The 24,598-nt window shown below is 48.2% G+C and overlaps 1 protein-coding gene across 1 annotated transcript in view; it reads right to left on the reverse strand.

The window, feature by feature from the left end:
- LOC146863519 (uncharacterized) overlaps positions 1–24,598 on the reverse strand; it is a 155,170-nt gene that overhangs the window by 64,373 nt on the left and 66,199 nt on the right. Inside the window, 2 exon segments of the mRNA XM_085642961.1 lie at positions 9,740–9,853; positions 12,572–12,665. Of these exon segments, the coding sequence (XP_085499087.1) occupies positions 9,740–9,853; positions 12,572–12,665 (208 nt within the window).

A 24,598-nucleotide genomic window follows, 5' to 3' on the forward strand; every position in this document is an offset into this window, starting at 1 on the left:
GTCTTATTTGCGTCACCCCCCCTTTTTTCCATTTGGCACACTTTACAGTTCTACTCATAAAGAATCTTTACAATAAGAGTCTGTACACTTATTTTACTTTCTACCTTAATGGACTGTTCATACCGCATGCGATTTTGGATTAAATTCGGACTGGATTAAAGTTCCGGTACACACAGGATTGTTTCACATATACCACTCACACGTTAGTCTGTAGGAGATCTGGCAATCACCAACTGATATGATATGGCTAGTGCTCACCACACCTCACGGTGTTTGATAGTACACTATAGCCTGATGATACCATCTATGGATAAATTTACCCATAGTTTCACACCTACCCTGGGAGCACATTTGTTTACGCTGTTAACAAATGTTTGCATCTTGTAATAACATATTAATTAATGTAATTACCGTATCAATTTGTACCTAGCCGTGAACAAGTCGCATGTAAAAAACTACTAAAGGCGACGAAACACGTGTTGGCTTGGGAACGTTTTGAAGACTATGAAATACACTTTGAGAAAAGAACAATAAACCGAAGAAACCCAAAAGAAAGAAACGAAGATCTACGTTGTGTTATTTGTTTATGTATATACTGACCGTCTTAACTTTGATTTAACGTGTGCTTGGGTACCCTTATCTCGTTTAAGAATCGGAATTATCGGGGAATTGCATATATTGGAGTCCGTTTCTGCAACCACTCCTTGTGCAATGAGCTCATCAATGATTTGCAGTAAAGCCACAACAGCATCTGGCGGTAACTTGTATTGTCGTATTCGTGGTAATACTACTCCTGTTTTGAGTGTAACTCGATATGGTGTAATGTGCATACAACCTACGTCAGTGGGGCCTTGTGCCCATAAATGTGTGGGTAGATTCTGTAACCGATGATCCATGTCTCTAGACACATAGTGACCTTTAAAGTCACGCAAAAATAGTCGTACTCCTTCCGGAGAACAACATATTACAGCTCCTAGAGCTTTCAATGTTTTTATACCTAACAAGTTTTCTGGGCATGATTTTGTGAGCAATAGATCTGTAGTCCGTGTTAATGGACCGACCGATAATGCAAGCGGTTGTGATACTTCATTAATAGTGGGCTTTCCTGAAAAACCAAGGGAAATATTTTGTGAGCCTGAGAGGGGTACCCCTGGGACTTCGCTGTGACGGATAGTGGTTCTGCTTGCCCCTGTATCGAGTAGAAACTTTCTGTCTTTCCCTAATACTTGACTCTGTACGTAAGGACCTTCTTGATCTACGGGAACCTCAATAAGGGGTGGGCCAACTTCCCTCTCTAGGCTATTTCATGTGTAGCGCTGATACTCTGGATAGTCATTTTGTGCATACTGGTACATCTGTTGTGTCGTGTTTTGTGTTGCAGAAATAGGCTGTGGCTGTTGTTGTAGTTGTTGTTGTGGTTGTGGTGCGTTCTGTTGTGGAACTGGCATAGACTGTGTATTCTGAGGTACTTGTTGTTGGATCTGATCCTGTCTAGGCGGACGTGGTCTCTCCTTGGTTCTACCCGTAGAGATGTTATGTTTTAGAACTGCGCAATCGTGTATATAATGACCTGGCTGTTTACAATAGTTGCATGTTCCTCTAACAGGATCTACTGAATCATTGGACTGTGTTGTACCCCTTTTATGACCATCAGCTGGAACTGACTGCGCAACAAGCATTTTCATTTTCGTGTCTTTCATACGTCTTTGTTCATTTTCTTGTTCTTCTCTAATTCTATTGTGATGATATTGTAACATTTGTAACATCTGTGACGGTGTGTTACCTTGCCAGGTACTCTCGAATTTTAATACTCTACCTTTAACTTGGGGCAGGGAATTCTCAACTAATTTTGTCACAAACAGATGTGGATACGGCTCACTACTTGCTTTTATGCCACTATTAATACCAAAACATTTCTCAAATCGGGAATAGAAATCACTAGTGTCTTCATCTTGTTTTTGTTTACAGGCTGAAATTGCACCCCAGTCTTCCTTTTTCGTAGTCAATAGACGTGGTAGTACCTGCACTAATAATCCTGGTAATGCTGTAGTCTTTTCCCCAAGCCCTGAACCTGCAGCTCGGGCTTTTTCTTCGTTTTCTAATGCTGTCCAATCTATCTTTTGGTCTCCCACCTCCCATTCCTTTTCTTTTCTTTGAGTTTCTCGTAAATACCGGCAGGCAATAAAACTTTTAATATTTTCATAATGTCTGGATAAGTATACTCTCCCAGGAGTAACATGTCTTTTATCTCACGGTGGAAACCTGCTGGGTCTTTGTCATGGCTAGGTACCACTTTCTTCATTTCTAATAATTCAATTTTAGTTATGGGCGTGTACACAAACACGCGTTTAAAAGTAATGTCTTCGCCTCTGATTGGGTGCACTTCGCGTAAGGGATTCTGTCTGTCTATGTGATACGTTTTTCTTTCCAACTTGGGGGGAACTGAAACATGTTCTGGGCATACGAAGACAGTGTACTGGTGTCGATGTTCTAGAATTTCTTTAATTAAATCAGTACCCGAACCTCTCCATTTATTCGTGAGTAATTCCATCAATATATCAGGTAAGGGACCAGGATCGGAACGTTGGCTTCTATACAATATAACGAGGTGCTGTATCATGTATATACCAGCTAAACGCTGTTCTTCTGGGGTAAGATTCAAAAACGTGTGTGCTAACGCATCATCACTGTATTTTTCAGAACTGTCAGCCCATTGTACTGCTGACCTGGCCAATTCTTGTTCATCCATAGAGTCGAGCATATGATACCCCCTTCGGTCTCGGAGTAATTTATCAGCCGCCTGGAATAAGTGTTCAGGGGACTTCGCATTTAGCATAGGGGCTTGAAAATGTCTGTTACATTCTGGACGTATCGGGTCATTAAAGTATCTGGTATTGTTACAAGGTCTTCCCCTACCTACATAAGCAATCGTTTCTAATTGTCCTGTGGGCATTTCTGATTCTTCCTCCTCCTCTCCCTCTGATTCAGTTTTGTCTGCCTCCGATCTGGCTTTATGTGTTCGTTCTATTTCCTTGCGGATCTTTCGGCACATAGCTACTATACATGTCTGTTTATCGTGTTTTCCCTCTGATATATTCTGACCCCATCTGGTAAGGACTTGCATTTCATCCTGATCTACCTCGGACCTATCTCTGTCTCTGATCAAGCAGTTTATGAAGAAGCGTAACAATAGTCTCTGTACATCCACTTTCTGGTATTCCATGGCTTCGTCAATACTTTCAGGGCCTTGCCCTGTTTGGACAAAGCGATATATATTGTCTAAATGTTTAATCATTCCTGGTAATGTCGTTCAATACGATGAAGCTCGTCGTATACGTAGTGATGATAGCAGCATTCTGTCATTTTTACCGGGCACTGGATCATATCTACAATCTATAAGATGTTCCTTAAACATATCGGACGTTGCTATTTGTGGTGTACGTTGGTTTGCTAAATCTCTAAGAGACGATTTGCTTCGTAATGGTGGCGTGGCGAAAATTGCTGCCGCACCTCCTGTCGCACCTTCTGAGGTGCTAGGCATAAACGGATTTGTGGGATGTAAGGTAGAAACTGTGGATGCAGGAACAGTTGGATTGTGCGGAGGAGTTTGTGGTTGCGGAGTTGGGGCCGGATGATCTCGGCGTTGAGCACCATCGACAGGTGGTGGGTGTGGTGGAACATTAACATATTCGGGAGCTACATCGTCTAAATAGGAGGAAAGGAAAATATCCTTTGCGGTCTTGGGATGTGCTTTAATCGGGAGTAATGGGGCCGGTAAGTCTTTCGGTATTTCCGGGGTGGCCTTTGGTAAACCTTCGGCCAAGAGAGGATACATACCATTCATAAGAGTGTTTCGTTGCCTGTCTACTTGTTCTGTTTTTACTCGGGTACCTTCCTCAATTAGCATATTTTCTCGGGCTTTATTTGAGTTCTCCCTACTTTTCTCTTCCAGTCTGAGCGCTTTCTCTGTGCGCCTATGCGATTCTTTACGCCATAGTTCAATGGCATCTTTCTGTGACTGTCTGGCTTTCTTTTTCCATAATTCTTCTTCTACTCTCATGATGCAATCTGCATCCCATGTCCCAGCTGCGGGCCATCTCTGACTTTCTGCTAGATCCTTGGTGTAGTCCACCCATAAGTCAAGATATAACACGGCATCTAAGCCATGTTTATGATACATAAAATACCCTGGAGTATCCCTAGGTGGAATGGGAACAGCTTCTTCGAGTACTCCTTTTCTAGTTTTGATCTGTCTTAATTTTGAAAAGAACGGCATTTTTAAACCTTGCTACTTGATTCTTACTTGAACTGGACTTGAACACAATTAATACGAAAAAACACAATAATGAACATTCATTCATACCACAATTTTTGAACACAGTAAAACATTTAACATTTAACATTTAACGAACAATTATAATTATGAGAAAACTAACTACTGACATAATACTAATACTAGATAATACTAAATTATATATACATGAACATACTGGATATACTGCTAAACAGTACAGATACACTGCTAAAACAGTGCAGACCGGATTTGTGTACCCAAACCCGTCAGGACCGGCACAACCCAATGTGCACGTCTAACTGCCTCCCCAGCAATGGTACTCACCGGGTAGCACGGAACGGAAGGCCTCGGAACTGAACTGAACTGGACTGGACTCGACTCGGAACTTCGGAACCTGGTGGGCCTCTGTATACCTCGGATCTTGCTCTCTCAGCTAGGCTCTGGTCGGGATACTTCGCACTTCTCACCGCCTCGTCTGGGTGTTGATCGCAGCCTCAGTCACCCCCGCTTGGCCGGAGGGAGATACAGGAAATCCTGCGGGTACGCGTTTTTGTCCATTCAGCTGTGGCAGGGGACCGGGCCTGCAACGCACCTCCGGCGCGTGAGATGAGAAAGTGTCCCTGTTCGGGCGCCAATTTATGTGGTAAATATTTTAATTACCTGTACTATTTTTTATGCGGTAAAGTCTAGTAAGAATAACTCAGTCAAAATAAGAGGCAGAATCCGTGGTATTAGAGGTTCTGAAAAGGGCTTTATTCCTTACAAAGGAATCATAGTTCGAACTAGGCAATCTTATTCCATCACCACGAAGGTTCAGGAAGGGATAGGCAATACATTATTGACAAGTAACAATATATATAAGAAAAGCATTGCATTAAGACAGATGCAGGAGGCGTAACAGCTGTTAATACAGATAAGAATACACACACGTAATGAAAAGTAGGCGTAAATACAGGCTTATACTAGAAAAGTCATTTAAAATGATGTCACAAGTGGGTGGATCCATAAGAGAATCCTGCAGTGTCAGCAGAAATATTTGGCAGAGATGCGCGCGCAGCCGCATGACGTGTGATTGACGTGCAACTAGAGGGTGAAGGGGAATTGACATTTAGCTCTACATGTGGAGACAAAAAGTCTGGGGGGTCAGATCAACCTAATCCCAAATCGTATCTAATATCTTTGTTTAAGGAACTGTGTTATCCAAAAGTAAAGGTTTCTCGGACGGAATCTATTCTATACTGACTGTTAGTGCATGTACAAGCGTCTATGTGTCTACATGAGATGCGAGGGGCAGGAATCTTCCATGGTAACAGGGGCTATGAATTACTTGCAAAAAGACAGCGAGGCCAAGCTCTTTGCTCGGTAGCTGGAAGGATGTTTACCTAAACTACTAGACAGGAATGCATTGGGTGAGGAGCGGAGCAGATAACTTGAAGGCTGAATACAGTTTTTTTGGCAGGCAACAGGCCGCGTCAGGCACCGTTAGCCGCGCAGGGAGTAGGACAAAGTTCATGGATACGGATGCAGGTCCGGGCTGGAGTATTTCAGAGGCAGAAGCAGGAAAAGGCTTGATGACAGAATCCAGGGCCTACTCGCCTGAACTGTAAAACTAGAAAAGTGAACCATATAAAGTCGGTGGCCAATCATATTTAGGAATGGAATATTTGACCCATTCATGGCGGATCTGAAAGAGGACATGTTGACGTTGGACGCACATGTATTTGCGTCTACATAGCTAGAACTGGAGGGAACATACATGTACTTGTAGCATGTACATGGAGCCGTTGGGGTCTAAGATAGGGGACACAATTGACCATAAAATTCATATTTCCTCAGTGGGACAAGATTAATTTCAAGACACCACTTCTTCCACAGTCTGGAAACTCTGGACTTCACTCTGGGTATCAAGGCTTCAACTGGGAAGACTCCTGCTGCTCATGATCTCGTCGCCCCGCTCGTCTGCTGCAACGTCCATGCCTGTGCTCCATACAGGAACCTTCCAAGGCCTGTGAGCATGTAAGACACCTGAAGGAATCTCCCCTGAAATTAAGGAGCCACTTCCCTCCATCTGCAGGCACTGCAACTAAGATGACCGGTCTGCTGATCATGGGCTACGACGGACTCCGAAAGGCTCAGCAACACAGGTGGTGGTTCTCCACATTCCTCGAGGCCTTCCCTGTCTTCTCACCAAGTTTGAGGCCAGTATCCCTCATCATAGCTGCAGGAACCAAACCCCTGTGCACTGCGTCGACTTGCAGTTGCAAAGGCTTGTTGGCTTCCTTCAACCAAGGTCTTTGGGCTCCAAGTAGCCCCCACCTCAAGCATCTCCTGTGACCAAGATTTTCGTCCTCACCGCATCACTTGCACCGTGGGCCTGCATCTTTGGTGAGCTGCTCGAGGTCCTCTTGATTTCTTGGGCTCCCCTGATTGTTCGGGGCCTGCCCTGCCACCCCTACTTGTGGCGAGTCACCTGGTCCTTCTTTAAAATTGCAACCGCGACTTACCATGGACTTTTATTGAACCCGCGGTGATTAAATGAAAAGTTTTTGCTATTTTGTTTTTGCCTTGTTCTCGTGTTAAGTTAGTATTCACGGCACCATTTTATGTTTAAGCCGCCATTGTGAATCAGATCTTCAGCCATGCATGTACGCTGACTAGTCTGCTGATCCTGGGCTCCCACGGACTCTGAAAAGTGTCAATTAGAAGATAAGCATTGGCAAAGCTAATAGGTCTTGCCTACGCAAGAGCGATTGGCTTTGCCAATATGTTTTAGCCATGTTGCACACCAGCATGGCTGCGGTTCAGCATAGCTACAAGTTAAGTGGGGTAAAGGAGACTGGCATGGAGTGGAGTGGTTTGGAGGGAGTAGAGGGGCACAGCGTGCCGTGGAGTGGCATAGAGGGTGTTGCGTAGAGCAGAGTAGATGGTCTAGATGGTTATAGAATCTGATGGCATAGAGCAGAGTAGATTGTCAGAGAGGGACGGCATGGAGTGGAGTAGTGTAGGAGAGTGGAACGGTATAGAGAAGAGTGGAACGTTATAGAGTAGAGTGGCGTAGTGTCAGAGGGACGTGTCACAGAGGGGAGTGGTGTCATAGAATAGCATTAGGTAAGGTGGATTGGAGTGGTACAGAGGGAGTTGCATAGAGAGTCAGAGTGAAATAGTGTTTAAGAGTGGAATAGAACGTCAGAGTGGAGTGTCAGAGTGGAGTATCAGAGTGTAGTGTCGTAGAGTGGCCTAGAGTCAAGTGGCGTGAAGTACAGTGGTGCAGAGTAGATTGGCATAGAGTGCATTGGTTTTGAGTAAAGTGATAGAGTGCAGTGACGTGGAGTGCAGTGACGTAGAGCAGAGTGGTGTAGAGTGCAGTGACGTAGAGCAGAGTGCTGTAGCGGAGAGTGCAGTGGCATACAGTGCATTGTTTCACAGTACAGTGAAGTGGAGTGGTTCAGGGTAGAATGGAGCGGTGCAGTGCAATGGAGTACAGTGGTGCAGAATAGATTAGCGTGTTGTAGAGTGATGGGTAGTGGCGTATAGTTGAGTGGTGCAGAGTAGAGTACAGTGGTGAAGAGCAGAGTGGTTTACAAGGTAGTGGCTTTGAGTGGTGCAGAGTAGAGTGGCGCATCACAGAAAGCAGTGGTGCAGAGTGCAGTGGTGTACAGCAGATTGTTTTAGAGTAGAGAGAAGTGGCGTCGAGTGGAGTGGTGCAGGGTAAAGTGCAATAGCATAGGGTAGTGGCGTAAAGCACAGCGGTGTAGAGTGGAGTGGAGTAGAGTGGCAGAGTAGATTGTTTCAGAGTAGAGTGGCGTAGAGCAGTGTGGCGTATGTGAAGTTAAGTAGACTGTCTCACCAGACATCAGAAGTGCTAAAGCCGGCCTTGGTGGTAGGTTATTGCTGTTTTAGTGGAACATGTTCACCTATTTCATTGTTGAAAACACACGCATCCGCCAAATAGTATAAAAACGATGTTTTGACATATGCAGGATGTTGAAGGCTGTAGTGCTAATAATGTAGTTGTTTCCGGGCATCTGTTTGTAGATCTCAGGAAAGCAGTAATCTGTGCGGTCTAGGCAGCGGCGTAATAAACTCGAAGGCCCCCCTCCCCCCCCCCCGCAAGGTACGTGGAGGGGCCCCCTCCAGGCTAAATCAGGACTCTTCGGCTGGAGTACAGTGCTGAGGGGGGGGGGGGGGGGGCCCATGGAGCTTGGGCCCCTCCCACACTGCAGGGGCCTGTGTTACGCCCCTCGTTTTATGTTTTACAGCACAGTGCTACTGCATATGTAGCAAATAATTAGGCTATTGCTCTTTAAGTGCAGTTGTGTAGGCTACACCTTTTGGCTTGCCAATGCTTGTTATTATTAAAAGGGTTGGTACTCGGACTCACTGACTGTACACAGAAAGATCATTAGACATTCACAAGAGTCACATTAAGCAAAAGCCAACAGTGGGTTGACAGAAGAACCTCAACATATTTGTTGCCACAGAATATGCACGCACCTCCTCCCCGCAGGCCTGTTTCAAGGGTTATGTCCCAGCCTCGAAAACTGGCACACAGGAAGGACACGAGCGGGTTCCATGGGGAGAATAATCTGCATTCCTATAAACGCTCTCACTTTGAAGTCACAGAAAGAAAAGTAAACACCAAGCTCCCTCGGAAGACAGAGCCTGACATTTGACCTTTGTGTTTAAATGGACAGCAAAAGTGTCAATACAAGAACAAGAACAAGATTTAAAGGTCTGTTCACAGAAGTGAAATCTCCAAAGGATTCAGTAAACGTGGATCAGGCAAGGGAAGGGACGAACTCAAGCTAGACAGCCTAAAACAAATAAAGCCAGCAAAAAGAAAGAAACAGGAGTTACAAACCACAAAGCAAATGGTAAGCAATGGGCAGAAAGCATTCCCAGGGAAGCTTTCGGAGTGTCCTCAAGATGGAGTTAGCAAACCAGGCAGTTGTGCAGTCTTGTAGGCTTCAACCTAAATAAGGTTTAAAGCACTTCTGCTATTTAAAGTCATCAAGAGCTGCTGAAAAGCAACATTTTCTTATAGCAAAGCACTGCCAAAACGATGAAAAAAGACAGCCTAAAGGTCAGGGATCTTTCACAAAGGAGACTGAAAACAAAACTAATGGATGATCCGATCGAAACTTTCCTTAAAGTAGAACGGTAACATTTAAATTATTACAGCTGTTCATGCGAAAAAAGACCAAAGGTAAAAGTAAAAAGATGAGCTCTGGCAGCTGGATGGCAGAGGAGTAGGAGTCTTCAGAAAGAAGGAAAATAAAGAGTGGGGAACGTGGGCAGGGTGTGAGTTCAAAAAGGTATATACATGTGCACGTATGGACTTCAAACGTCACATCCAAGGAATCCAGAGGGATTTGGACAAGAGAGATCAGTGTTATGCTTTAGGAGTATAGGTGATTGGACACGTTTTATGTTAAGTAAACAAACCTGTGTGGGTTCTCCGGTGGCACTGAAGAGAGGCGAAATGGTGAAAGCTCTTTCTGCACATTCTGCATGGATAAGGATTTTCCGTCAATGCCTTTCTAGTGTCCGGGATGTTATCTGCAGAACAAAATAGGTCACATTATTATATAAAACTTATTCTGGGAATGAGTGTGTGGTCTGTCAGTGAACACAGGACACTGCAATAGGTCACTACAATAGGTCACCAGATGTCAAAATGGAATCTATAAACTAGGGGGTCCTTTGTGTAAGTAGCAGCAGATGACGCCTCGACTGGTTCACTATCCTCAACAAGAGCAAAGGAGGGTGACCACTGGGCCCGTGAGGGGCCACACGGCTTACATTTAGTTGTGGGCTTGAGGGAGCAAGAGTGGTAGTCACCCTGCGCACCATACAGAGAGATTTGAAGTCAATGCTTCTGGTGCTGAAAGCTAATGTAGGGCGGTAAGATCAGGCCTGGTGGAAGCACTGGAGACAGTCCCAATGGGAACTCTGCTGCAGAATATGGATAACTTGTAAAGAATAGAAAGGTAGAAAACAAATACAAAGCTTGACTACACCCTTGACTAGGGTGGCTTCAAATGCGGCGACCGGAAGAAATCCGGCTTCAGCAAGAGCAGAACTGCCGAAGCTTCCAGAGTTCTGAATTCACACCTTTTCTTAAACCTTTAGCGGGGATGGGTCGCAGTGACACAGGGTGATCGTTTTTTCAGAAGCATCATCACAACCACCTGCTGCAGGTAAATAGGGACAGTGGCAAAGGCATAATGTGAAACGGACAGTGGCAGAACACTAGAGGATACCTTTTTAAGATGAGTGAGGGCAAACATTAATAGAGAGCCATATTTCATGCTGGATAGGCTGGAAAGAACAGCTTACTGATCTAACTGGCAAAGGTTCAACCTGGGGAATGTTTTCAGCCTGACGGCGACAGCCGACCCCACGGGTCCAGAGGGGTCCAGGCGCCAGCCGGCCCAGAGGGGTCCGTGAGCCAGCCGGCCCAGAGGGTCCAGAGGGTCGGGCGCCAGCCGGCCCCGCGGGTCCAGAGGGGTCAGGCGCCAGCGGGCCCAGGCGCCAGCGGGCGCAGAGGGCCCAGAGGGGTCCGGGAGCCAGCCGGCCCAGAGGGTCCAGAGGGCCGGGCGCCAGCTGGCCCAGAGGGTCCAGAGGGCCGGGCGCCAGCCGGCCCAGAGGGCCGGGCCCCAGCTGAGCTAGAGGTTCAGGGCAGGAATGATTTACAGATTCAGGGTTGGACATGGTTACAGACGGTCCGGGCGCCAGCCGGCCCCACGGGTCCAGACGGTCCGGGCGCCAGCTGGCCCCGCGGGTCCAGACGGTCCGGGCGCCAGCCGGCCCCGCGGGTCCAGACGGTCCGGGCGCCAGCCGGCCCCACGGGTCCAGACAGTCCGGGCGCCAGCCGGCCCCACGGGTCCAGACGGTCCGGGCGCCAGCCGTCCCCACGGGCCCAGACGGTCCGGGCGCCAGCCGGCCCCGCGGGTCCAGACGGTCCGGGCGCCAGCCGGCCCCGCGGGTCCAGACGGTCCGGGCGCCAGCCGGCCCCACGGGTCCAGACGGTCCGGGCGCCAGCCGTCCCCACGGGCCCAGACGGTCCGGGCGCCAGCCGGCCCCGCGGGTCCAGACGGTCCGGGCGCCAGCCGGCCCCGCGGGTCCAGACGGTCCGGGCGCCAGCCGGCCCCGCGGGTCGGGCGCCAGCCGGCCCAGAGGGTCCAGTGGGCCGGGCGCCAGCCAGCCCAGAGGGCCAGCTGAGCTAGAGGTTCAGGGCAGGAATGATTTACAGATTCAGGGTTGGACATGGTTACAGATGGTCCGGGCACCAGCCGGCCACGTGGGTCCAGACGCTCCGGGCGCCAGCCAGCCCCGCGGGTCCAGACGCTCCGGGCGCCAGCCAGCCCGCGGGTCCAGACGCTCCGGGCGCCAGCCAGCTCAGAGGGTCGGGCGCCAGCCGGCCCCGCGGGTCCAGAGGGGTCAGGCGCCAGTGGGCCCAGAGGGGTCAGGCGCCAGCGGGCGCAGAGGATCCAGAGGGCCGGGCACCAGCCGGCCCAGAGGGTCCAGAGGGCCGGGCGCCAGCCGGCCCAGAGGGCCAGGCGCCAGCCGGCCCAGAGGGCCAGGCGCCAGCCGGCCTAGAGGGCCAGGCGCCAGCTTAGCTAGAGGTTCAGGGCGGGAACGATTTACAGATTCAGGGTTGGACTTGGTTACAGACTCAGTGTGGCCATTTACAACAGTACTAGTGAATCCATAGATGATCCAGTGAAGGAAGCGAGTGTTTGGATGATGGGATTCATGGTTGTAGTTTGCACTAAGATCCATAGATGCAAACACAGTGGGAGACCAATGGATCTATGGAATGGCTGACTATGGAGGGTAGAAGGGGCGATTACTGGCTCTAATCGGAGATGCTTAGGGTGGCACCCGGAAGCTATCTGCAAACCCTGACAACTAAGGGGGATTGAAAACCGGAAGGGAGAGAGCAGGGTAGTAAGCCGAGGTGGGAAACCGACCAAGTACGGAAAAGAAGTGAGTGATCCTGGCAGCAAGGCAATGACAGACACCCAGGAACTAAGGAGGGGTTAGATTTGTGTGCTGAAGCCCAGAGCGGATATCTGGCTGCTGGGAGGGATAGATTTAATTAAGCGAGTGAAGAGTCATTTCTGAAATCCTACCATAGACTGGTGCAGTAAGAGCCACTATTGGATCCGATTTTCAGTAATGCAGACATGTGTCTATGAGCCAATTAAAATCATTCTCCCAAATCACAGGAAAATAGGAATATACTTTAGATAGAAGCAAATGTTGACTTACTTTGTATCTCATGGAGGACTACATTCTCTTGGACCAGGTCTAGCGGGAGCACAGAGAGGAAATCGTCACTCTGTTCAGCAAGCATCTCTACCGTCTGAAATTATATATAAAAACAAATAACACCACCTATTAGTCCAGCCTTTAGTCAAGTACCCTGCGGAGAAGATAAAATGATATGTTTGGTCTTACTTTAGCATGGTTAAGTATCTGTGATAAAAAGCTTCTTGAGACGTTTTAGGACAGCCTATAGATTGTAGGTTTTGAACTGCACGGGTTTGTTAAATCTAGGATTTTACAGAGCCTGCCCCCTAACTCTTTGGTGGCATGACTTAAGCAGGCTATTGGCCAACAGGGCCATGGGATCTACTGTAACAATATCCCTTCATATACAGGTTTCACAGGGAGTCCTCATCACAGTTTTCTGCCTGTGACCTACAGAGTCATGTGATCTACTGTAAACCATCTCCATTCATATGCAGTCTTTGCCCCACTGTTCTGTCGCTTACAGGATCATGTGATCTACTGGGAACCATCATCTGCCTTTATATGCAGGATTTCCTAGAAGTCCTCTATACAGTATTCAAGCTGTGGCCTACAGGGTCATGTGATCTACTGTGAACCTTTTCCCTTTATATGCAGGTTTCCCTGGGAGTCCTCACTGAAGTGTTCTGCCTGTGGCCTACAGGGTCATGTGATCTACTGGGAACCATTTCCCTTTATATGCAGGATTTCCTAGGAGTCCTCACTGCAATGTTCTGCCTGTGGCCTACAGGGTCATGTGATCTACTGTGAACCATCTCCATTCATATGCAGTCTTTGCCCCAGTGTTCAGTCGTTTACAGGATCATGTGATCCACTGGGAACCATAATCTCCCTTTATATGCTGGATTCCCTGGGAGTGCTCTCCGCAGGGTTCTGCCTGCGGTCTACAGGGCCATGTGATCTATTGTGAACCATATCCCTTCATATACAGATTTCACAGACCACTGCGGAGAGGACTCCCTGTCTGTGGCCTACAGGGTCATGTGATCTACTGTGAACAATTTGCCTTCATATGCAGTCTTCGCCTCAGTGTTCTGTCACTTCCAGGATCATTTGATCTACCGGGAACTATCTTTGTTCATATGCAGGATTCCCTGGGAGTCCTCTCTGCTGTGTTCTACCTGTGGCCTACAGGGTCATATGATCTACTGTGAACCTTCTCCCTTTATATGCAGGTTTCCCTGGGAGGCCTCTCTACAGTGTTCTGCCTGTGGCCTACTGGGTCATGTGATCTACTGTGAACCTTCTCCCTTTATATGCAGGTTTCCCTGGGAGTCCTCACGGCAGAGCTCTACCTGCCGTCTACAGGGTCATGTGATCTAGGAAATCCTCCATATAAAGGGAAGTGGTTCACAGTAGGAGTCCTATCTGCAGTGTTCTGCCTGTGGCCTACAGGTTCATGTGATCTGTGAACGATCTCCCTTCATTTGCAGGATTTCCTGGGAGTCCTCTCTGCAGTGTTCCAGCTGTGGCCGACAGGGTCATGTGATCTACTGTGAACCATTGCCTGGGAGTCCTCACTGCAGGGCTCGGTCTGTGGCCTACTGGGTCATGTCGATGAGGACTTCATATGGTTATAGTTCTGGTCTCTTTCAACATGCACTATGTCCACCCACAAGTGGGAGGCAGCATTTCAATTAGGAGAAGAGCTAGAATCTAGGGTGCTAAGACTGTGGGCATGGTCTTAAAGTGTCAGTTTTCAATCACATTAATCTCAGAAAAGTAGCCTTTTTAGACCGATACCATGACACTCACAGGGCATTCTGGGTAGGGCACTGTGCTCTTCCCAAGCGAGCCACACCACATTGGATTTCCATGGGTTTTGAGGCTTCATAAACACTCGGGCTTGGTAGGGTTCCCAGTATGCTGGCAAAGCCAGAGTCCAAATATTGCAGCAATTCACCAAGGCAATTAAGGAAAGTAACGGGTTTACCTCCTTTCTCCAGATCCCCATGATAAACACTACAAATAATACAGCCCTCCTATAACTTGCCATGGGAAAGCTTGAGGCCCCAGTGGGGCAGAAACACTGTTGGGGGCTTTAGAGGTGGAGCGGAAGTCCGATGCCAGGACAGCCACCAACCCTTCATAAAATAAAATGTTTCCTATCAATACTTCACTACCGTCCATCTCCCGTCTTGGTGCCAGGGGCGAACGAAGGAGTGTTGGAGAGGCTGCAGCCGAAGGGGCACATAAGTGTGCTTAATATGGCATTGCCCAAAGCTGGTCCACTACTGCGCACGAATCCTGGATGACAGATGGGGCCTTAAATACAACAATACAGAGGTTTCCTGCCAAATACTGGGGCTTCCTAACCTCATGACAAACCCTTTGCGATCAATGGGGGGGGGGGGGGGGGGGGGGGATGGGGAAGAGATTGCCCTGGCTTTAGGGATAGCTCATCAGGTCATACTCTTTGCTTTGGACTCTGATAGGATCCCCTATTATACAGCTCGGTTACTTAAACTATGATATATTTTGGGGATGGAAACGCTATCCTTATCACAGGAATTGAAGCAGGATACTTACCCTGAACAGTGAGCTCCATATATGAACATTAGAACCACCAAATACACCTAATTGGCTTACACAACTTATCTCAAGCTGTTGCAACTGCACCCCTCAACACAAACAGCCACTGGAACAGTCCCGCCCCAGATGACTGAGTAACTGCCCATGCTAACTCGGGTCTGCAGCACAACTCATCATACCAAGGATGTAGGTCACTTATACTACTATCATGGAAGGAGTGATGGGGGTATGTGGAAATTATGTAGGATGTTTTAGGAGTTTGGTTTTTGGATTAGGAGACACTGCCAGCGCAGGGTTGTAGGCAGACAGCTGTGTAGGTCATCTGATTTGCTTCTACAATAAACACAGAATTGACCCATAAAAAAAAAAATCTATCAATTGCATCCAGTGGGCTTTCTGCAGCCTCTCCTACCCTTTTTACAGGGCTGGATTCGAGGTAAATCTTAAAGCTCTCCCACAGGGAAGACAGAAAGGCTGTAGTAGGTTTAGGGATGAAGGCATGGTCAGGTGCCAAGACCGGCCATGCCCACTCCAAAAACAGCCCACTGTATTTAGGAGCTTTCTGCCCTGGGTTGTGTAGAAAAAAAATTAGGGATAAACCTCACAATCTGTGCCATGGGAGGAGCAGGAAGTCTGCTGGTTACATTAGGAGGTGGGGCATCTCCCGAAACCAGAGCAGGACGTCCCATTCCACGAAAAAAATAAAACAATCCTTGGTGTCTGCCAGGGTAAAATCGCCTCATTTCATTACTTGTATTAAAAAATTGTGGCTTTTAGGCCACCTTGGATGGCAGATTAGGGGTTAGCCATCCGATTACCTTCCGGGCAAAATGTGCACACCTTTTGTGCCTCTGTCGTGGGTGCTCCAAGCTAAAGAGCATCAATCGGGGGCAGAAAAGGCCTTCAATAGGGTCCATTGGCACTACTTGGAACAAGTCCTTACACATTTTGGCTGGGGGGTTGGGGGGTGAGGGGCTCAAGACCCAGTTTCTAAATTGCTATTGTGCACCCATGGTGTAAGAAACTGGCTCTATATATACTGCACCAGAGTGAGGTACAGTGTGTATAGGGTCCAAGGGTCTCCAGAGGTTTGGCAGAGGTTAAAGTTAGATAGAACCTTACTCTCTAAAGTGGTAGCTTGGTCGAGCAGCAAGGCCGTATCAGAAGACAGTGTAAAGCATTTGATGTACACACTCAGTCAGCAAATGAATTCACACATAAGAACTGAACTCTAGGCCAATTGTTTTGTATAAAAAAAAAAATGTACTGTTTTATTTCTAGAACCAAACAAGCCTGGCACAGGTACGCATATAAATACTTTGCAGTAGTCAATTACTTGTATGAACACAGTTCAAAATTGCAGTATAATTTGTACTGGTTTTGGTTACAGTTTTAAGTAAGCAGTTTGCAACACATTGCAGGTAAAGTACATTCAAATGAATGGGCTTTTTAAGTAAAATGCAGTTAATTCCTTTTCGGATTACTTTTACTAACACAGGGTTGGATCCTAGATTCAGCCCTGGGACATTTCCTGAAAACAGGTGAGTAAATGCGTTTCAGTTAGAGGTACGATTTTTAAAGAATATTATTGCATTTCAAAAGTTGATACAAACTTTTTCACATGGAGTCATCAATTTTATCCTATGGGAGGAAATTCACTTAGCAGGTAAGTTATGTTAACGATACTTTTTCTTACTCAGTGCTGGATACCTAGATTCAGCACTGGGACATTTCCTGAAAACAGATGAGAAAATGCGTTTTGGTTACTCGGCTGATTTTTAAGGAATATTTGTAATTTTCAAAAGTCGACACTTAGAAACTTTTTGGGAGGAAAAGTGTCAATGTTATTATATGAGGAAAAAGAGGTTATCAGTTTCCAGGTAGGTAATAGGTCTTTTGAGTTAGGGTTCTGGGGTAAGACTCAGGGATCCCCCAGGGTCAGTGATGCACTGTTGCACCCCCAGTGGCACTAGGGCGGCCGTGTACAGAGTGTTGAGGCCCAATGCTATCCTATGGAGGATAGAGGGGCTCCGGTTGGTGGCTGCTGGCAAGCAGGCCACGGGGTTGTGGGAGCAAAGCTCCTAGGGTAAAGCTCAGGGCAAGTTGGGGACCAAGTTAGCCCAAAGGCGCACCCTCAGCAGCACTAAGGCGGCTGGGTGGTGTTTTGAGGTCGGGTGCCCTGTTAATTTCAATGGAGATTCTCCTGGAAAAAGAAACACTGCAGACTCTGGGACAAGGATCTTCCAGGACTGACCACGACTTCGGGGGGTAAGTTGGTATGTTGAGGGCTGGTTAGGCACCGCTGGGTTCGGCACACAAGACCGTGGGGAGTCGGGTGCAGGGGTGCCTTAGGATGTCGGATTTTCTTACCCGCCCTGGTCGCGGGAGGTCCTCTGGATTGAGGCTGCAGGTGTCGTCAAGAGGCTTGAGGCAGGTCAGGGGTCGCCAGATCTCGGGTCAGGATCGCCGGGAGGAACCTCCTCGTAGTATTTGTCCACTCGAGCCGGATTCGGCAGGTGCAGAGTGCGCGGGATTCGCGGTTTCTGGCTGGCACCAGAAGCTGCAGTCCAAACACGTCCGGTGTTCACGGTAGAAACAGTTTTGAAAGTGGCAGGCAGGTCCTCTGGGGTTTTTGAGGTTACTGGCTGCTGGAAACGCTGGGATTTCGCAGGAGCAGGTTCGAGGGGAGACAGGCCTGTAGGGCTGGGGCCAAGTCAGTGGGTGTCGTCCTCTTGTTAGCTCTGCACGGCCTTTCGGCCTTTTCTTCTTGTGGTTGCTGGATCCGAGGAAGAAAGGTTCAGGGTGCCCCCTAAATACTAAATCTAGGGGCGTTACAGGTAGGTAAAGGGCAGGGTCCCTTCCCTGGGGTGGGTACACCCCCTATTCTGCCACTCTCCAGAGGGAGGGGGAAAGGAGCCTGTCGCTGGTTGGCTGAGTCCCCCATCCTTAAGATGGCGGGGACTCGAGGTTGTGCTTCACCTCGTCTCCCTCCACCTGAGGGGTGGAGTTGGCAGAGGTTGGCACACCTCTTTTCCTCACTGGTTTTTCCCGCCGGTTCTCCCGCAAAAAGTGGGGGATGGAACCAGTGGGGACCAGTTGCTGAAAGCAGCAAATGGTCTGGAGAGGCTCACAAAGGCGGCAGCCCTTTGAAGTCTCTCCTTCGTGAACCCTGCCCATCCTGGGGGAGGAGGCTTAGCACCTCGTCCCAGGATGTGCATTGTTTCTGGCCCCCCCGACAGCAGCGAGCTCTCGACCCAGGGGTCCAGAAACATGTCTGGTGGTGGCAGCCTAAGCAGCCACTCAGTCAAGTCACTAGTGGTTGGTCGAATTTCAGGGGGCGCATTTTACATTAAATCCCGCACTGGCATCAGTGTGGGTTTAATGTGCCGAGAAGTTTGATACCACACTTCCCAGTCTTCAGTGTAGCCATTATGGTGCTGTGGAGTTCGTAATGACTAACTCCCAGCACTATATACTCTTAATGGCAGCACTGCACTTACAGTGCCCAGGAATGGACTTGGGCACTGTAGGGTACACCACTGGCATAGGGCACCCAGCTAGAGGGGTGACTGATGTATGCCAGGGCAGTGGGTTGTAGGCATGGCACGCAGGGATGTGAGCCATGTTGATTCTTTACTTTGTTCTGCACCAAGGCACTCAGTCTGCAAAGGCAGTGTGTGAGTGTCAGGGTACAGGGCCTCCGAGGGTGGCACAATAAGTGCTGCAGCCCTTAGATGCCTTCCCTGGTCACAAGGCCCTGGGTACCTTGGGTACCATTTACCAGGGGCTGACATGTGGCCAGGGTTTACCAATTTGGGATTTTAGGTTTTAGGGAAGGAACATAGGCCCTGGGCACCAGATTGGCAGGGACCCAGGGCACACAAAGAAAAAGTGCATCAGTAGTCTGGCAAAAAGTGTGTGTGTGTGTGTGTGTGTGTGGGGGGGGTTACTGCAACAGAAACCCACTTTCCTACACACGGCGACTGTCAGATCAATGGCGATGCCTCCACTCCCTTCTGGATTGGTAGAGGCACGCGACAAGGCTGCCCCTCGCGCCCCAGCCATTTGCTCTCTGCATGGAGCCATTGGCATCGGGCTTTAGGGTCAATGTCAAGAAATCACAGGTACTTAGCCTCTCCGTACCACCTCAATTGGTGGACCCGCTGACGAGGGAATAACGCATTCAATGGGTGACTTAGATGATCCCGTACCTAGGGATCAACTTGGCTGCCACAACGCAGCCCACCACTTCCAGTAACTACTGCTTGCTGCACTGGCAAATCCACAGCAACTTAGGGCAGTTGAAACATCACCAGATCTCCTGGCTGGGAAGGATGGCAGCAATAAAAATGACAATTCTCCCAAAGATACTACACCTCTTTCAGACTCTCCCTCTCCCGCCACGCTCGGGTATGATCTCCGATCTCCAGACAGAGCTATCTGGCAGGGGAAAGAGACCTTGCATGAAGAAAGCGCTTGGCTTTTTTCCCCCCAGTATCAGAGGCCTGTGCATTCCGGACCTTCAACTATACTACCAGGCGGTGCAATTGCACTACCCGATTGAGTGGAACTGGGCCGAATCTGAGAAGCACTGGTTATTCCAAGACAGAGCAGTGGCAGAAACGTCCTTGTGGAAGGTTTCCTTTCTGAAGAGGACGCATAGACCGCATACCTTATACGAGTCTCCGATCACACGGGTGAAAATGGAGGCGTGGGACCAGACCAACATCCGTCACAAACTGACCTCCTTTCCCATGACACCACTACTGGACAACCAAGACTCTCTCCCCCCGCGGGTGTGGTTGGGGTGGCGAGGTTGGCAAGGCGGTAACAATCAGACTGTCACTCTATGGGCCACCTGTTTGACAAGGAGGGAGAGCTCTTTCCCTCAGATACGCGTAGATTATGGACTTACCGAATCAGATGACCCCATTATTTGTAACTCCAACATTGGATATCACACCCACAAAATAAACCGAAGGCACAGCGACATCTCACCCAATATGAAAAATGGCTCCTCACTAAAACATCAGACAAGGGACTGATCTCCGAACTATATGCATTTTGGAACCTCCGTAACAGACTTGCACAACACTAGCTGGGCCAGGTGGGAAGAGGCCCTGGGGAGAAAGCCAGGAGACAAAAAATGGGAAGGGATATACCACAGAGTCAGGTTTGTGGCACTCACTCAAACACTTACTAAAGTGGCTACCTTATGGTATTATACCCCAGTGTCTATTTTGCCCGATTGTGCAAGGAAAAACCGTGTTGGGCGGGCTACCGAAATTTGGACTAGAATCCGCCCCGTGTACGGCAGATTCAAGGCTTTGTACAGAGCCGCCGCACTGCAGCCCATGGCTCCCTAACTGCCTTGCATGCCACACCGCTTTCCTAATTTTAGGTGCGTCTCTGGCTCTGTGCACTGCGGCCCCTGCCCCCAAGTTACACCCGGTAGGGCCATAAGTATTTGCTGGCGGGAAGCTTCTTCCAATTAGGGTCCTGTAAGACCTGCAGTGACCTCTGACCTGCCCCCAGTAATGTTCCGACCTGCCTTGGAGTTCGTGTGACCCAATCCTGGGTCAGATCAGTTCAATGATTGGCGTGTCAGGCATATTAACTGCCCGCCTCCATTCGCGTGCAGCAGCAGCAGGTATGGTGGCATGGAGGTTCCAGCTGTAGGGCTTAGTGTGGTTGGGAAAGAGCCGGGGCAGAGGGGTGATGAAAAAACTGGGCAATAAGAGGGATGACTGGGGCGTCAGAGGTGCGCACGGAGTGGAACACGGGGGCAGGAAGGGGTGATGAAAATACATGGCAAGGAGAGGGGTGCAGGGGGCCACGAGGAGCGGCAGACGAGCGCAGAGTGGATAACGGGACAGGAAGGGGTTATGAAAATACTGGACAAGGAGAGGGGTGAGAACAGAGGGAAGCTTCGGGATGTTATACAGTTTACCTGGACAGTTGGGGCAATATATAGTATTTGCATCCAACCTAAAAATGTTGGTCTGAAGCCTTAACGTTCAAGTTTTCCAAACATGTACGTCCATTCAAGGGTGTCAAATGCCATTGAGGCATCCATTGACAGAACCATCGTGGATACTTTGTTTCTGGAGCCCGCCATCACTCCATACAATCTACGCAAGTTGAGATGGGTTCCTCTGTTTGGTATAACGCCCAACTGGACAGGAGGAACTAGGGCAGTTATGGCCTTATGTAATCTAGTCGCCAGGAACTTGGTAAGGACTGTAACCTCCACATTAAGAAGGGAGATGGGGGCGATATGAGGCGCATCTCTCCGGCGGTTTCCAGCCTTATGAACGACAACTATAGTCGCTAGATGCTGATCAGGTGGGAGTATATGCTGGTCTCTCACTTCCTTCCACATGTGGAGCAAGTGGGGTGTTAACCTAGACGCTTGTACAGTTCAATGGGTAGGCCACAAGGCCCCATCGCCTTCAATGCTCGTATTGCCTATTTCACCCAACTCGATGTCTGCCTCCAAATAGGCCTGATGCTCCTCCAAGAGGGTAGAGTTTAATGTCTCTTAGAAAGTTGTGGATCTAGGCAATGGGCCATTGTGTAGTGAGGGAGTAGAGTTGCTCATAGTGTTATGCAAATGCCTCCGATATTCCCTCAACGTCGGAGATAGTTTCGCCTAGCTCTGTAACTATTTGGGGTACCCATCCTTTCGCGCGGTCTCTTTTCCTCGAGCCACGCAAGCAGTATCCTCATTTTGTTACCCACCTTATAAAGACCGTTGGGACAGAGTGTGACATTTTTTGCCCTATTTTTCATCGTCTTTATATTCTTTTTGTCGGAGATGATGGGTATGGAACTGCTCTGCATCTATGGTGTTACCTCCCTCCCCTTGTAATGACTATTTCACTCTACTGAAAGAAGAATTTTTTCCCCTTTCTCTTTGTTGCCCCATTATGTGCAAGTATGCCAATCCTCATGAATGCCTTGTAGGCTTCCCAGAGTGTTAAGTTGGAGGTCACCTAGCTCTCATTGATTTTAAAATAATAGGTCGTAGCATGGTCTAATGTTTCGGCAAATTTGGTATCTTGAAGATACCAAGCATTAATGGGCCGCAGTCCACGAGTTGTGTTGTCACGCCCCCATAGTTCTAACCACACCGGGGACGGTCTGAAATTCCTCTGGCCAAGTGTTGTACCTCAGCCACCTGAGCAAGGTGGGCAACCTGAGTAAATATATAGTCGTCTAGAGAGGTTTAGATGAGCTCTGGAGAGGAAGGGGTACTGGCGATCTGTCCGATGTTGTGTGTGCCAGGTACCTGCAAGGCCATGGGCCGTGACAAAATTGGATAGTGTTGGGTCCCAGTGGGTAAGGTGGGATTTAGCATGTCTGTCTAAGTCAAGCCATAGTAGTGTGTTAAAGTCTCCCCCAAGAAGTAAAACCCCCTCAGGCAATTGAAGCAGCATCTCACTCAGTGAGTGTGACGCGGTGCGATCGTGGAGGAACATAGATAGAGCATAAGTTAATTGGGATTCCCTCCCAGGTGCCAGTTTGCGCCACGTAACTTCCCTGGGGTCGACCCAGGTTTAATGAAGAATAAAAAGGGGTGGAATTTTTTATGAGAATGCCCACCCCCCCTAGAGTCAGTAGTGTAGCCTGAATGTGCCACCATTGTATAGCCACCCCTAGTCATTGCTTTACATGTGTTGCCTAGTTGCCTAGTAAGCGAGTTTCTTGCAATAGTACAATGTCAAGGGTATGTTTATGGATAAACTGGATGTACCATACTTCGTTTGATCTTATTGCCAAGCCCATTCACGTTCCATGAGAGAACCAACAGGCGAGACCTGATTTAAAAAAGGGGGGTGGGGGCATATCGTAATGTAAAAAGGAGGGCAAAGACCGCCCCAATGTGGATGGTGTACTAATGCGATTTTCCTAACCTCGATCTCCAAGTGTTTGTATCTGCTCTTTCAACTTAACCCCATGTAACCAAGAACTCCCCCACCCCACCCCCCATCCTGCTTGGTGGCAACTAAACCACCCACCCACCCCCCCCAAAAAACAAAAAAAGTTTGTTAATTAGTAACTGGGGGGTAGAGAGAAGGCTGCGACCAAGCTGTTCCTCTCCGCTCTGCCCTAACACACCCCACGCCCGTCGCACTCATTTCTCAAATTAATTTCCTTAACCTCCTCTAATTTTCCCCCAGATAATTAGGACTAAACAGACTTCACGGTGCTCCACCCATAATCCACGTGGCTCCTGTCATCAAAATCTAATTTAACCACCGGAGGCCCTGTACCTGTTCCAAGTGGTGCCTGAATTATTACTACAGTAAATACTCCTTGAACCCACAGACTTGTGATGAATAGGTGCACCATTTCTTCACCTTGATTCTCTAACGCAGTCTTGTCCCTCTCAGGTCTCGACCCATCCCATTGCCATGCCCTACCAGGATTAGCCACCTTAGGGCTCGCTAGGTAAGTTTACCACTACAGATGGGAATTTCCATATTGAGCCCGGCTCAGCTGCCCGAGCATGACCCACCCTCGCTCCCATTCCACTTGTTCACGTTGATGCTATAGCATCTTTTTTAGGCACATAGCACGCCATAGGGATTCTTAACTCCCTTTCTCTCGTTCTTGAGTGTCTTACTCCCCTTAAATGGATGAAAAACAATTGGATTATTTAATTTTTAATTCTCATCTGTCCCTTTGGCATGGTTATTCCTTATAAACTGCTACTCTATTTTCCGCTTAGGAAATGAGAATATTGTTCTAAATTGTTAGTTACCATTATCTCGGGACCACTTCTTGAATTTGAAACCTTGCATTGTCTTTAACTTACAGATACTACATGCTCACATCTTTTGTCCTGATGAAGATCTCAATTCTTTGAGATCGAAATGCGGTCGACCTCCTTTACAACTAAAACCCCTTTACTCCTAAATATTTGTACCAAGGAGTTTTACTTATATTGTCAATGTGATGTACGTTTTAAAATATTTTCTGCACCAACCACATCACGTTCCTTTTCACTTCTGTGTGAGCAGTGGATCTAATCAAAAAACGAATATTGTTAAATAAATGAAACTGCCTTTCAATGTTCACTTGTGTCCCTTCCTTCTTGAGATAAAAGATCTTTTTAAAGACCTAGTGGCCTTGTATGAACCATTGTCTTTTGAGAAACTATCCAACACCCCAGGTTTAAAGATTGGGGTCCCCTTGTTATGTAATACATACCTAATGTAGTGGTAGGCATTTGGTGCCAGCTGCTCGAATATCACTCCCATCTTGTCTAGGACCTATCAGCGCGCTTACAACTGGGATTCCTGCTCAGCTAATTTAACACAAAGAAATAGAAAAAAAATGCATGTGTTTTACCTGAGCACACAATACTAAAACTAATAACCAATAATTTCACTGTACTAACTAATCCTGTTAATCGCTGTGAAGCACATGAACGCCTCCCCTGGGAAA

The sequence above is a fragment of the Triturus cristatus genome, chromosome 2_2, assembly GCF_964204655.1.
Source record: "Triturus cristatus chromosome 2_2, aTriCri1.1, whole genome shotgun sequence".
Classification (NCBI taxonomy): Eukaryota; Metazoa; Chordata; class Amphibia; order Caudata; family Salamandridae; genus Triturus; species Triturus cristatus.